General features: G+C 36.4%; 1 protein-coding gene across 2 annotated transcripts; it reads left to right on the forward strand.

Moving 5' to 3' along the window:
* Positions 1-77: 77 nt before the first annotated feature.
* BCS1L (BCS1 ubiquinol-cytochrome c reductase complex chaperone) lies at positions 78-16,660 on the forward strand. Of its 2 annotated transcripts, none has more exons than XM_075831067.1 (8): positions 78-163; positions 918-1,346; positions 3,854-3,993; positions 11,850-12,044; positions 12,173-12,236; positions 12,737-12,906; positions 13,965-14,082; positions 15,571-16,660. In XM_075831067.1, exons 2-8 carry the CDS (start codon positions 1,027-1,029, stop codon positions 15,821-15,823), a joined length of 1,260 nt encoding a protein of 419 aa, XP_075687182.1. In that variant the 5' UTR covers positions 78-163; positions 918-1,026; the 3' UTR covers positions 15,824-16,660. The 2 variants fall into 2 exon arrangements, with proteins under 2 accessions (XP_075687182.1, XP_075687183.1); XM_075831068.1 differs by having other exon boundaries at positions 922-1,346.
* The last annotated feature ends 345 nt before the right edge of the window (positions 16,661-17,005 follow it).

Consider the following 17,005-nt stretch of genomic DNA (forward strand, 5'->3'; position numbering starts at 1 on the left):
AGCCAACAAGCTGCAAGAGAGGGTTGGAACGCAGCTGCCATAGACGAGCGAGGCGTGGAACGCACAGAGCAGGAAGTGGCGGACACATGCTGGTCAGAGACAGGAGCAGTGAAGGAGCTGTGACCTCTGGAGCTGGAAGAACCTTCCTGTGATCCTGAGACAGGTTATATCTCCTCACCTGTGTAATATACTGTATCCACACTGTGCCTAGTAAATATATGGTGATATACAAGGTGGGAGGGGGCGCAACAAGTTTATATGGAAACTGCATTTGAATTTTTATAGTCTTGTTGGATTATTATTATTTTCATTATTGTCTTCGTGACAAATTGTTTATTTAAAGGCATTCTTTAAATTGAGATTGAAATAATCCGGGTGATTGGAATTGGAGGGACACTTTAATGGGGTGTCTGTGAGTTGTGCATCTTTTTGTAAAATATTTCAAAATAAAAAACTTTGTGATACACGAACATTTTGAATTCTTCGGTCTCCTGAAACTCCCATTAGTTCTGTGTTTTGGTTGGGTCCATAGCGACATAATACCATGTGACCGCGTCTTTAAATCTATGCGACGGGAGGATAAATGACCCTGGATACAACATCACTGTGATGTACAGGGATTGGTAGACTCGATCACATGACATTGCATCGATATGGACCCAATGTCACTGGGGCCTTTGGCCAGACACAGAACGACGGGGGGGGGGGGGGGGATGGGGGAGCAGACGAAGTATTACAGCGGTGAATATTTGACAAAGTTTATTTTCAAGTTTTTGTTTTTTTAAGGAAATGTCTGAATTTCGGGAAACCCTGTATGATGATCATCTTAAAATTGAAATAAAGTCATAGAAATAAATGTCTTGGAAAAAAAAGTTGTATATGTAATTTGTAACGATGGCTTCCTCCACTTTCTATAGACAGCGGGACGTTACGGCCGACCGGACGCTGCGCGGCTTCTCCCCATATACTGGCAGGATGCCACAGCGGACGTAGTCGCAACGCCCGTCAACTCCGCCATCAGTCAAAATGCCGTTCTCCGATTTTCTGGCGGCCCTGAAGGACAACCCTTACTTTGGGGCAGGGTTCGGTCTGGTCGGTGTGGGCACGGCTTTGGCATTGGCACGTAAAAGTGCCCAACTAGGAATGGTGGCCTTCAGGAGACATTACATGATTACGCTGGAAGTCCCCAGTAAAGACAAGAGTTACCAATGGCTGCTGAGCTGGATTTCTCATCACGCCAAACGCACGCAACATCTGAGCGTGGAGACGTCGTACCTACAGCACGAGAGCGGCAGGATCAGCACTAAATTTGACTTTGTGCCCAGTCCCGGAAACCATTTTATTTGGTAACTTCCCCAGACTTATTCTTTATAAAGTGTAAGGCGTCATGCACACGATCGTAGCGCTGTGCGCGGCCGTGATGTTCGGCTTGGACGGCCGCGGAGTGTCGCCCTCGGGCCGCCTGCAAATCGCGGGCCGCGCACATGGCCGCGTGCATTCATTTCTATGAGCCTGGATTGCAAATCACGGCCGTAATAAGACGTCCCATCTTTTTACGGTCCGTGCTCCTGGGCAATGCACGGACCGTGGAAACCAGGGTCGTGTGCATGGGCCCATTGAAATGAATGGGGCCGCAATTCTCCCACGGATTTGCGGGTCAATTGTGGCCGCAAAAATACCTTCGTGTGCATGGGGCCAAATTCCACCCAGAGGTGAAGCTAAAGGCTCGTGGGGCCCGGTGCAGAAGTTCTACTTAAGAGGATTAGATACATTGTCTCAGCAGACAGTATCACACATGATAGGATGAGATACAGCAGACAGTATCACACATGATAGGATGAGATACAGCAGACAGTATCACACATGATAGGATGAGATACAGCAGACAGTATCACACATGATAGGATGAGATACAGCAGACAGTATCACACATGATAGGATGAGATACAGCAGACAGTATCACACATGATAGGATGAGATACAGCAGACGTTATCACACAATAGGCTTAGATACCGCGGTTCAGCAAACTATCACTCATAAGATTAGAAACAACGGCTCAGCAGACAGTATCACACATGATAGGATTAGATACAGTGGCTGAGCAGACAGTATCACACATGATAGGATTAGATACAGTGGCTCAGAAGACAGTATCACACATGATAAGATTAGATACAGCAGCTCATCAGACAGTATCACACACGATAGGATTAGATACAGCAGCTCCGCAGACAGTATCACACATGCTAAGCTTAGATACATTTACTCAGCAGACCGTATGCCACAAAATAGGCTTAGGTACATGGTCCCAGCGGACAGTATAACACATGATAAGCTTAGATACCGGGTTCCAGTAGTCAGTATAACACATGATGGGGTTAGATACACGGCCCCAGCAGTAAGTATCCTTGTTCTTACCCTCCCCGCTCTTGTATCGGCTCCTCTTAGTTTCCGGGCGCAGCACTGAATCCTGTTGCGATTCCGCGTCACAACGTTATGTGTTCTGCTCGTACAGCGTCCTGAAGCTGAATGGCGTCAGGAACCAGTGCTGGCAGCGAGGAGGGTAAGTCTGCTGTTACTATAGTAACTGAGTCTGTGGACAGACATACTGTGGGGGACTATGGGCCGTTTTGTGGCCGTTTACTATCCTCGATTGGGGATAGTATAGAACACACGCTTTCCTATGGGCCAATGTACACGACCGTGCATTGCCTGGACGGCAGAAAAGATAGGACATGTCATTATACAGTCCACAGTTGCGGTCCGGGCTCTTTGACATGAATGCACATCTTCTGTGTGCACGGTCCATGATCGGACGCCCCGCGGATGATACTCCTCGGCCCATCCGTGCCGTAATCACGGACCGTACACACCGCTACGGCCGTGTGCAGGAGGCCTGAGTCTGTGAAACCTCTGTCAAGGTGTTAAAAGTTTTATCCAGACGTTCTATAGTTCTCTCTGTTTCTGAGGAAGTTGGGTGATCAATATGGCCGCTATTACAAACATTACTAGGGTTGTCACCCAGCTTTACCAGTCTTCTGATATCAAATCTGCCTAGTTATAAGGAAGCATCGGATTTATAACGGAATTACTAATCAGATAAGTTATCAGTGGTCTGGAAAAGTGGGATGACGATCTGTGAGGGCGCTCTATTGAGAGAGATTCAGGGATTTATATTTACTGGTGATTTTTTTTCTTTTTGGAGGGCAATTCTCTTTAGGATTCTCCTCACGTCTCCGTCGCAAACGTCGTCATTTACGATGGGAAAAATAGAACTGCGAGCAGCACGATTGTTCCTGATGAAACAGACGCCACGTAATAACCCGACATAAATCAATGGTGTCGGATCTGTCATGGTGTGTTGTGGCTTCTGTTATAAATGGAGGTCATAACGCAGATGTGAGCAGAGCTGAAATGATATAAATCACGTCAACGTCTCCAGACAGGAGTTTTATCCCTTGTCCATGTGACATTAAAGGGGTTATCCAGGTTATTAATATTATTGGTCTATCCCCAGAATAGGCTATCGATATTAGATCGGTGGGGGTCCGACTGTCGACACCCCTGCCGATCAGCTGCTTAAAGGGCCCGCGGCACTCTACATTGTTTACATGCTTCTCTCGGTACTTGCATGTTTGTAGCGGCCGTGCAAGCACGAACGGAGAAAAAAAACATATACATAATGAAGGGTCTGCAGCGCTTGTACAAGCGGCTCCTTCAAATAGATGATTGGCGGGAGTGCCGTCAGTCGGACACCCACCGATTTAATATTGATGGCCTATTCTAAGGAAAGACCAATTTTAATAACCCGAATAACCCATTTAATCCTTTTTTTTTAATTTTTTTATTAAGGTACCGAAATAAGTGGATTCGCATAGAGAGAAACCGTGAGAAACAAATGATTGACTTACACACCGGAACCCCCTGGGAGTCTGTCACTTTTACTGCAATAGGGACCAATCGTGACGTTTTCTTCAACATTCTTAAAGAAGGTACAATGGAGGGAGTTTATTATACTACTATAATACTGCACCCTATATACAAGAATATAACTACTATAATACTGCCCCTATATACAAGAATGTAACTACTATAATACTGCCCCTATATACAAGAATATAACTACTATAATACTGCCCCTATATACAAGAATATAACTACTATAATACTGCCCCTATATACAAGAATATAACTACTATAATACTGCTCCTATATACAAGAATATAACTACTATAATACTGCTCCTATATACAAGAATATAACTAATATAATACTGCTCCTATATACAAGAATATAACTACTATAATACTGCCCCCTATATACAAGAATATAACTACTATAATACTGCCCTATATACAAGAATATAACTACTATAATACTGCCCCCTATATACAAGAATATAACTACTATAATACTGCCCCTATATACAAGAATATAACTACTATAATACTGCCCCCTATATACAAGAATATAACTACTATAATACTGCCCCCTATATACAAGAATATAACTACTATAATACTGCCCCCTATATACAAGAATATAACTACTATAATACTGCCCCCTATATACAAGAATATAACTACTATAATACTGCTCCTATATACAAGAATATAACTACTATAATACTGCCCCTATATACAAAAATATAACTACTATAATACTGCCCCCTATATACAAGAATATAACTACTATAATACTGCCCCTATATACAAGAATATAACTAATATAATACTGCTCCTATATACAAGAATATAACTACTATAATACTGCTCCCTATATACAAGAATATAATTACTATAATACTGCCCCCTATATACAAGAATATAACTACTATAATACTGCCCCTATATACAAGAATATAACTACTATAATACTGCTCCTATATACAAGAATATAACTACTATAATATTGCCCCTATATACAAGAATATAACTACTATAATACTGCTCCCTATATACAAGAATATAACTACTATAATACTGCTCCTATATACAAGAATATAACTACTATAATACTGCTCCTATATACAAGCATATAACTACTATAATACTGCCTCCTATATACAAGAATATAACAACTATAATACTGCCCCCTATATACAAGAATATAACTACTATAATACTGCCCCTATATACAAGAATATAACTACTATAATACTGCTCCTGTATACAAGAATATAACAACTATAATACTGCTCCTATATACAAGAATATAACTACTATAATACTGCCTCCTATATACAAGACTATAACTACTATAATGCTGACCCCTATATACAAGAATATAACTACTATAATACTGCCCCTATATACAAGAATATAACTACTATAATACTGCCCCTATGTACAAGAATATAACTACTATAATACTGCTCCTATATACAAGAATATAACTATTATAATACTGCCCCCTATATACAAGAATATAACTACTATAATACTGCCTCTATATACAAGAATATAACTAATATAATACTGCCTCCTATATACAAGAATATAACTACTATAATACTGCTCCTATATACAAGAATATAACTACTATAATACTGCCCCCTATATACAAGAATATAACTACTATAATACTGCCTCTATATACAAGAATATAACTAATATAATACTGCCTCCTATATACAAGAATATAACTACTATAATACTGCCTCTTATATACAAGAATATAACTACTATAATACTGCCCCTATATACAAGAATATAACTACTATAATACTGCCTCTTATATACAAGAATATAACTACTATAATACTGCCCCTATATACAAGAATATAACTACTATAATACTGCTCCCTATATACAAGAATATAACTACTATAATACTGCCCCTATATACAAGAATATAACTACTATAATACTGCCTCCTATATACAAGAATATAACTACTATAATACTGCCCCCGATATACAAGAATATAACTACTATAATACTGCCCTCTATATACAAGAATATAACTACTATAATACTGCTCTTATATACAAGAATATAACTACTATAATACTGCCCCTATATACAAGAATATAACTACTATAAAACACCCCCTATATACAAGAATATAACTACTATAATACTGCCCCCTATATACAAGAATATAACTACTATAATACTACCCCTATATACAAGAATATAACTACTATAATGCTACCCCTATGTACAAGAATATAACTACTATAATACTGCCCCTATGTACAAGAATATAACTACTATAATACTGCCCCCTATATACAAGAATATAACTACTATAATACTGCCCCCTATATACAAGAATATAACTACTATAATACTGCCTCCTATATACAGGAATATAACTACTATAATACTGCTCCTATATACAAGAATATAACTACTATAATACTGCCTCCTATATACAAGAATATAACTACTATAATACTGCCCCTATATACAAAAATACAACTACTATAATACTGCCCCCTATATACAAGAATATAACTACTATAATACTGCTCCTATATACAAGAATATAACTACTATATAACTGCCCCCTATGTACAAGAATATAACTACTATAATACTGCCCCCTATATACAAGAATATATCTACTATAATACTGCCTCCTATATACAAGAATATAACTACTATAATACTGCTCCTATATACAAGAATATAACTACTATAATACTGCTCCTATATACAAGCATATAACTACTATAATACTGCCTCCTATATACAAGAATATAACTACTATAATACTGCCCCCTATATACAAGAATATAACTACTATAATACTGCTCCTATATACAAGAATATAACTACTATAATACTGCTCCTATATACAGGAATATAACTACTATAATACTGACCCCTATATAAAGGAATATAACTACTATAATACTGCTCCTATATACAAGAATATAACTACTATAATACTGCCCCTATATACAAGAATATAACTACTATAATACTGCCCCCTATATACAAGAATAGAACTACTATAATACTGCCCCTATATACAAGAATATAACTACTACAATACTGCTCCTATATCCAAGAATATAACTACTATAATACTACATCCTATATACAAGAATATAAGCACTATAACACTGCCCCCTATATACAAGAATATAACTACTATAATACTGCCCCTATATACAAGAATATAACTAATATAATACTGCTCCTATATACAAGAATATAACTACTATAATACTGCTCCCTATATACAAGAATATAATTACTATAATACTGCCCCATATATACAAGAATATAACTACTATAATACTGCTCCCTATATACAAGAATATAACTACTATAATACTGCCTCCTATATACAAGAATATAACAACTATAATACTGCCCCCTATATACAAGAATATAACTACTATAATACTGCCCCTATATACAAGAATATAACTACTATAATACTGCTCCTGTATACAAGAATATAACTACTATAATACTGCCTCCTACATACAAGACTATAACTACTATAATGCTGACCCCTATATACAAGAATATAACTACTATAATACTGCCCCTATATACAAGAATATAACTACTATAATACTGCCCCTATGTACAAGAATATAACTACTATAATACTGCTCCTATATACAAGAATATAACTACTATAATACTGCCTCTATATACAAGAATATAACTAATATAATACTGCCTCCTATATACAAGAATATAACTACTATAATACTGCCTCTTATATACAAGAATATAACTACTATAATACTGCCCCTATATACAAGAATATAACTACTATAATACTGCCTCTTATATACAAGAATATAACTACTATAATACTGCCCCTATATACAAGAATATAACTACTATAATACTGCTCCCTATATACAAGAATATAACTACTATAATACTGCCCCTATATACAAGAATATAACTACTATAATACTGCCTCCTATATACAAGAATATAACTTCTATAATACTGCCCCCGATATACAAGAATATAACTACTATAATACTGCCCTCTATATACAAGAATATAACTACTATAATACTGCTCTTATATACAAGAATATAACTACTATAATACTGCCCCTATATACAAGAATATAACTACTATAAAACACCCCCTATATACAAGAATATAACTACTATAATACTGCCCCCTAAATACAAGAATATAACTACTGCAATACTTCTCCTATATACAAGAATATAACTACTATAATACTGCCCCCTATATACAAGAATATAACTACTATAATACTGCTCCTATATACAAGAATATATCTACTATAATACTGCCCCCTATATACAAGAATATAACTACTATAATACTTCTCCTATATACAAGAATATAACTACTATAATACTGCCCCCTATATACAAGAATATAACTACTATAATACTGCTCCTAAATACAAGAATATATCTACTATAATACTGCCCCCTATATACAAGAATATAACTACTATAATACTGCCCCTATATACAAGAATATAACTACTATAATACTGCCTCCTATGTACAAGAATATAACTACTATAATACTGCCCCTATATACAAGAATATAACTACTATAATGCTGCCTCCTATATACAAGAATATAACTACTATAATACTGCCCCCTATATACAAGAATATAACTACTATAATACTGCCCCCTATATACAAGAATATAACTACTCTAATACTGCTCCTATATACAAGAATAGAACTACTATAATACTGCCCCCTATATACAAGAATATAACTACTATAATACTGCCCCTATATACAAGAATATAACTACTATAATACTGCCTCCTATATACAAGAATGTAACTACTATAATACTGCCCCCTATATACAAGAATATAACTACTATATAACTGCCCCCTATGTACAAGAATATAACTACTATAATACTGCTCCTATATACAAGAATATAACTACTATAATACTTCTCCTATATACAAGAATATAACTACTATAATACTGCCCCCTATATACAAGAATATAACTACTATAATACTGCCCCCTATATACAAGAATATATCTACTATAATGCTGCCTCCTATATACAAGAATATAACTACTATAATACTGCTCCTATATACAAGAATATAACTACTATAATACTGCTCCTATATACAAGAATATAACTACTATTATACTGCCCCTATATACAAGCATATAACTACTATAATACTGCCTCCTATATACAACAATATAACTACTATAATACTGTCCCTATATACAAGAATATAACTACTATAATACTGCTCCCTATATACAAGAATATAACTACTATAATACTGCCCCCTATATACAAGAATATAACTACTATAATACTGCCTCCTATGTACAATAATATAACTACTATAATACTGCCCCTATATACAAGAATATAACTACTATAATACTGCCCCTATATACAAGAAAATAACTACTATAATACTGCTCTATATATACAAGAATATAACTACTATAATACTGCCCCTATATACAAGTATATAACTACTATAATACTGCCCCCTATATACAAGAATATAACTACTATAATACTGCTCCTATATACAAGAATATAACTACTATAATACTGCCCCTATATACAAACATATAACTACTATAATACTGCCCCTATATACAAGAATATAACTACTATAATACTGCTCCCTATGTACAAGAATATAACTACTATAATACTGCCCCCTATATACAACAATATAACTACTATAATACTGTCCCTATATACAAGAATATAACTACTATAATACTGCACCCTATATACAAGAATATAACTACTATAATACTGCTCCTATATACAAGAATATAACTACTATAATACTGCTCCTATATACAAGAATATAACTACTATTATACTGCCCCTATATACAAGCATATAACTACTATAATACTGCCTCCTATATACAACAATATAACTACTATAATACTGTCCCTATATACAAGAATATAACTACTATAATACTGCTCCCTATATACAAGAATATAACTACTATAATCCTGCCCCCTATATACAAGAATATAACTACTATATAACTGCCCCCTATGTACAAGAATATAACTACTATAATACTGCTATATACAAGAATATAACTACTATAATACTTCTCCTATATACAAGAATATAACTACTATAATACTGCCCCCTATATACAAGAATATAACTACTATAATACTGCCCCCTATATACAAGAATATATCTACTATAATGCTGCCTCCTATATACAAGAATATAACTACTATAATACTGCTCCTATATACAAGACTATAACTACTATAATACTGCTCCTATATACAAGAATATAACTACTATTATACTGCCCCTATATACAAGCATATAACTACTATAATACTGCCTCCTATATACAACAATATAACTACTATAATACTGTCCCTATATACAAGAATATAACTACTATAATACTGCTCCCTATATACAAGAATATAACTACTATAATACTGCCCCCTATATACAAGAATATAACTACTATAATACTGCCTCCTATGTACAATAATATAACTACTATAATACTGCCCCTATATACAAGAATATAACTACTATAATACTGCCCCTATATACAAGAAAATAACTACTATAATACTGCTCTATATATACAAGAATATAACTACTATAATACTGCCCCTATATACAAGTATATAACTACTATAATACTGCCCCCTATATACAAGAATATAACTACTATAATACTGCTCCTATATACAAGAATATAACTACTATAATACTGCTCCTATATACAAGAATATAACTACTATAATACTGCCCCTATATACAAGCATATAACTACTATAATACTGCCCCTATATACAAGAATATAACTACTATAATACTGCTCCCTATGTACAAGAATATAACTACTATAATACTGCCCCCTATATACAACAATATAACTACTATAATACTGTCCCTATATACAAGAATATAACTACTATAATATTGCTCCCTATATACAAGAATATAACTACTATAATACTGCCCCCTATATACAAGAATATAACTACTATAATACTGCCCCCTATATACAAGAATATAACTACTATAACACTGCTCCTATATATAAGAATATAACTACTATAATACTGCCCCTATATACAAGAAAATAACTACTATAATACTGCCTCCTATATACAAGAATATAACTACTATAATACTGCCCCTATATACAAGCATATAACTACTATAATACTGCCCCTATATACAAGAATATAACTACTATAATACTGCTCCCTATGTACAAGAATATAACTACTATATTACTACCCCCTATATACAACAATATAACTACTATAATACTGTCCCTATATACAAGAATATAACTACTATAATACTGCTCCCTATATACAAGAATATAACTACTATAATACTGCCCCCTATATACAAGAATATAACTACTATAATACTGCCTCCTATGTACAATAATATAACTACTATAATTCTGCTCCTATATACAAGAATATAACTACTATAATACTGCCCCTATATACAAGAAAATAACTACTATAATACTGCTCTATATATACAAGAATATAACTACTATAATACTGCCCCCTATATACAAGAATATAACTACTATAATACTGCTCCTATATACAAGAATATATCTACTATAATACTGCCCCCTATATACAAGAATATAACTACTATAATACTGCCCCTATATACAAGAATATAACTACTATAATACTGCTCCTATATACAAGAATATAACTACTATAATACTGCTCCTATATACAAGAATATAACTACTATAATACTGCCCCCTATATACAGGAATATAACTACTATAATATTGCCCCCTATATACAAGAATATAACTACTATAATACTGCCTCCTATATACAAGAATATAACTACTATAAATATTTTATTCTCTACAGCTAGAGAACTGGCCCTGCAACAGCAGGAGGGGAAGACAATCATGTACACCGCTCTGGGTGCTGAATGGCGACCATTTGGTTTCCCAAGACGCAGACGCCCCCTGACATCTGTGGTACTAGAAGAAGGGATTTCGGATAAGATTGTTCAGGATGTGAAAGGATTCATTGACAATCCCAAGTGGTACAGTGACCGAGGCAAGTTAATTATGTGCAGTACCTTAAAAAAGGAGATGTGTTTGTATGTGTATGTATGTATATATACATATATACACACACATTTTTTTATTTTATTTGTGTCTTTAAATCTTTGCAATTTATACCAGGAATCCCATACAGAAGAGGATACCTGCTATATGGGCCGCCTGGATGTGGGAAGAGTAGTTTTATGTAAGTATAATTTGGACTGTTAATAATAACCAATGCGTAATAAGAGGAGCAGAGAGAGTGAATCGGCAACAGGCACGCAGAGCTGATGGTAAGATTCTATGTCACCCCATTGCTGGATTCTCAGCTACACTGCTCACTACTGCTGTATTATGTCCTCCATGCTGCCGCAGCCTCTGTATGTGTGATAGAGATAGGAGAGCAGGATCCTCCTCTTCTATGTGTGCTGTATGTAGAAGACGTGATAGCCATTAGGCTTCATCCACTAGCTCAGAGATAACTGAGAATTACATTGACCCTGCAGAGGGAAAAACTGCTAAACAATGCAGAATACAAGTCATATAATGGCCAGAAATAGTGTTATTCCTCATGTGTACGCATATAACAGTTTATCCTGAAAAGTTAGGTACGCTTTAAGTCGTCTTTTCCTAACATGTTACATAAAATTTACAGCGGATTCTTAGTAGTATTCTCATGGGACCTTACTCTCTGTATTCTCTCAGCACCGCACTGGCCGGAGAGCTGGAGTACAGTATCTGTTTAATGAGCCTGAGTGACAACAGCCTCTCTGACGACCGTCTCAATCACCTCCTGAGCGTCGCTCCACAGCAGAGCATTATTCTCTTAGAAGACGTTGATGCTGCCTTTGTTAGTCGGGACCTGGCCAAGCAAAGTAAGCGCCTAACAGTTTTATATCTTATTGCACATCCTGTGCTATACCCCAGAGCTGCACTCACTATTCTGCTGGTGGAGTCTCTGTGTACATACATGACATTACTTATCCTGTACTGATCCTGAGTTACATCCTGTATTATACTCCAGAGCTGCACTCACTATTCTGCTGGTGAAGTCACTGTGTACATACATTACATTACTTATCCTGTACTGATCCTCAGTTACAGCCTGTATTATACTCCAGAGCTGCTCTCACTATTCTGCTGGTGGAGTCCCTGTGTACATACATGACATTACTTATCCTGTACTGATCCTGAGTTACATCCTGTATTATACTCCAGAGCTGCACTCACTATTCTGCTGGTGGAGTCACTGTGTACATACATTACTTATCCTGTACTGATCCTGAGTTATATCCTGTATTATACTCCAGAGCTGCACTCACTATTGTGCTGGTGGAGTCACTGTGTACATACATGACATTACTTATCCTGTACTGATCCTGAGTTATATCCTGTATTATACTCCAGAGCTGCAATCACTATTCTGCTGGTGGAGTCACTGTGTACATACATGACATTACTTATCCTGTACTGATCCTGAGTTACATCCCGTATTATACTCCAGAGCTGCACTCACTATTCAGCTGGTGGAGTCACTGTGTACATACATTACTTATCCTGTACTGATCCTGAGTTACATCCTGTATTATACTCCAGAGCTGCACTCATTGTTCTGCCAATTGTTATAAAGCTTGTTTACATACTGACCTAACAGCTTAGCAGAGCTCCTATAATTTGTTTTTTTCCCTACATAAGATAACAGTACAGGGCCTGGTGTAAAGACTTTTCCAAGGATGCTTTGTGAAAGCAGGGATTGCTGGGAGATTTCAGCTCTGAAGACCTTAAGAATGTGAATGCAGCTCCGCAACATGTTTCCCTTTTTGGAATGTTGAATGTTTATTTGGCTATTTCTTATTACTGAGGTTGCAGCAGTGAAATAACAGTTAGGAGCAGTATATATATATATATATTAGAGCCTCTCTTCTCTTTTCAGATCCCACCGCATATCAAGGATTTGGTCGTTTGACTTTCAGCGGTCTGTTAAACGCTCTGGATGGTGTCGCTTCCACTGAGGCTCGCATAGTATTCATGACAACCAATCACATTGACAGGTGAGATAAAGAAGCGTCGCACCGTATCTGCTTCTGTACGGCATAATATCCTAAAAAATTATTAAAGTCGTTTTCTGGTAACATGCAAATAAAACTTAATTTTTGTAAAATATCCTGACTGTTTTGAGGACCACTGCTTGCTGTCAAGAAATTTATTTTTTCTGTTTTTATTTTACATCCGGAGGATAAAAACTTGTACAGACCTACTACTTCTCAAAGCTGAGGGTTTGCTACAGTTGTATTCAGTCTACACAATTCTCTTTGAGCTAAACACATCAGTTGCACCAGTATCTGTCCTGTCATGATAGTTTGCTACAATGTACCCGTGCAGGTAAAATGTATGGGTTGTTCCCATTCACTGACAGCAAGCAGAGATCTTGAAAATGGTGCGGAAATGCAACACAATGTATATTAGAAAATTGCCAAACTTTTTATTATGTCTGGAAGCGTCTCCGGTCGTCTGTCTGCAGTTTACAACTTCTTTTAATGTGAAACGTTGTAAATATTTCATTTTATTTATGTTTTTTTAAAATCTTATACTGACCTAACGTTATATTTATATTAAACTGTAGTCACTTCCAAAGCTGCATTCAGTATTCTGTTACCACTTGGATGTCATGAATACTGTTCTGACATTCAAACCCGTAGCAACCTTGCCTTCTGGGAAATGTAGTTCTTTTCGGCATTCGACTACTGCACCGTACCTATTGTATACACTATGTATCCCCTTACGCACTACAGCGTAGCATTCTCTGTACACTGAACAAGCAGGAGGCTGCTGGGAGAAGTGATTCCTTACGGCCTTAGGCCGGATTCACGCAAACGAGTGAAAACTCGGACGTGAAAAAACGGCCGTCTTTCACGTCTGAGTTGCCCCCGTGCTGGTCCGGTTTTCTTGGATCCCCAAAGACTTGTCTATTGAGGAATCTGTGAAAACTGAAGAAAATAGGACATGTTCTATTTTTCAACGCTCCCTACGCAGGGTCCGTTAAAACAACGTCCGTGTGAACGGCCCGATTGAAATACATGCGTCCATGTGACGGTCGTTGTTTTACCGGACGTATACTACGGTCGTCTGAATTCGGCCTTAATCTGACCCTACACTAGAGATTATAGATGGCCGAAAAGGCCAATTAAGACCATTTTCTACCAACTGTCGGCGCCATTCGTGACGCATATCGGCGTGGCTGACATTGACCGAAGACTGATATCTGTGGATTTTTTTCAGTTGTTGTCGGGTGTTGTCCTGTAAAGTCATTCAGAAAACGACAGTCTGACATCACTAATATTTGGCCAACTTCAGAGCGGACGGGTACCCCACAGAATTCTAGCTGCAGCTTTGGATGTGACTGTAGTATAGAAGACGCAATAACCCATTGTATGAGTATAATATGTAGAATTACACTGGGAGAAATGCTTGTGAGAATTTGAGCTTCACTTCTGTTTATAGCCAGGAATCAGTCCTTATATCTCTGTGTGGAATTGTAGGTTGGACCCGGCGTTGATCCGTCCAGGACGTATTGATGTCAAGCAGTTCATAGGTCACTGCGCGTGGTGGCAGCTGGCCCAGATGTTCCAGCGATTTTACCCGGACCAGCCCGGTTCTGCAGCAGAGGAATTTGCGGACTCGGCTCTCAATACCTTTGAGAAGTTAAGTGCAGCCCAAGTGCAGGGTCATTTTATGATGCACAAAAATGACCCTCAGGCGGCCGTCAAGGACATTCACTCTCTGGCCGCATAGGTGACCTCCAAAGCAGCATTCAAAAGGGACCGTCCGGTCTTATGTAAATAAAGTTTAATCATTGTAAAATAAAACATTCCGCAAGTTTCTAATAGACCTTGTGTTAAAATTCCTCAAGATCCCTTCTTGCTGTCAGTGAATGGGAACAATTCTTATTTACAGCTGGAGGCTGAAAATTAGACCTGATCATTTCCAATTGACACCGCTCATTAAATGGATATCTAATACTGTACCTGTGTCAGTAGGACATGAACGGGTTATTAGCCTTTAGAGGTAAACTTAGAATGTTCTGATTCACTGACCGCAAATAGTGATCTTGAAAATGGTGAGTAATTCAAACATAAAGTCTTTTAGAAATTTGCAGAATTTTTCATTATACAAAGATTAAGGTTTATTTACATATTATGGAAAACTCCTTTAAGAACGGGGACTACTTTGTTTCTTAGTTATATCCAAGTTTAAAAAGTTTCCTTGACAGCTGTGTGCGCGGTGCTGATGAATACACGTCCCCTTTTAATAGGTTAGTGCTACACGGCCTGTTAAAACACATGATTCAGGGAGCAGGGACGCCGTGTGCCCATTTTATTGAATCGTAAACTGTACACAGGACCCACATCTTCCGTTATTAATAATACCCGGTCTGTAATGAGCATTTTACTCCAGTAATCAGTCACTAGACATAACAGAAGCTGCAGGGTCCGGTCCCCAATAACCAATGAGAATATCCAGTAAATAAACAACATGTTCCAGGAGAAGGGACTAATATTACCTCATAATGAGGCTTTATCTATAGACGTGAATTGTGACATTGTCAAATAAAAACCCATTTATTATTAACAGGATTCTGAATGTTTTACTAGTGATCACCTCAAAGTACAGGTAAAGGAAGAGCAAGAGAGCAACATTCTTGTATATAGGGGGCAGTATTATAGTAGTTATATTCTTGTATATAGGGGCAGTATTATAGTAGTTATATTCTTGTATATAGGGGCAGTATTATAGTAGTTATATTCTTGTATATAGGAGCAGTATTATAGTAGTTATATTCTTGTATATAGGAGCAGTATTATAGTAGTTATATTCTTGTACATAGGGGGCAGTATTATAGTAGTTATAGTCTTGTATATAGGGGCAGTATTATAGTAGTTATATTCTTGTATATAGGGGCAGTATTATAGTAGT

The sequence above is a fragment of the Rhinoderma darwinii genome, chromosome 6, assembly GCF_050947455.1.
Source record: "Rhinoderma darwinii isolate aRhiDar2 chromosome 6, aRhiDar2.hap1, whole genome shotgun sequence".
NCBI classification, from domain to species: domain Eukaryota; kingdom Metazoa; phylum Chordata; class Amphibia; order Anura; family Rhinodermatidae; genus Rhinoderma; species Rhinoderma darwinii.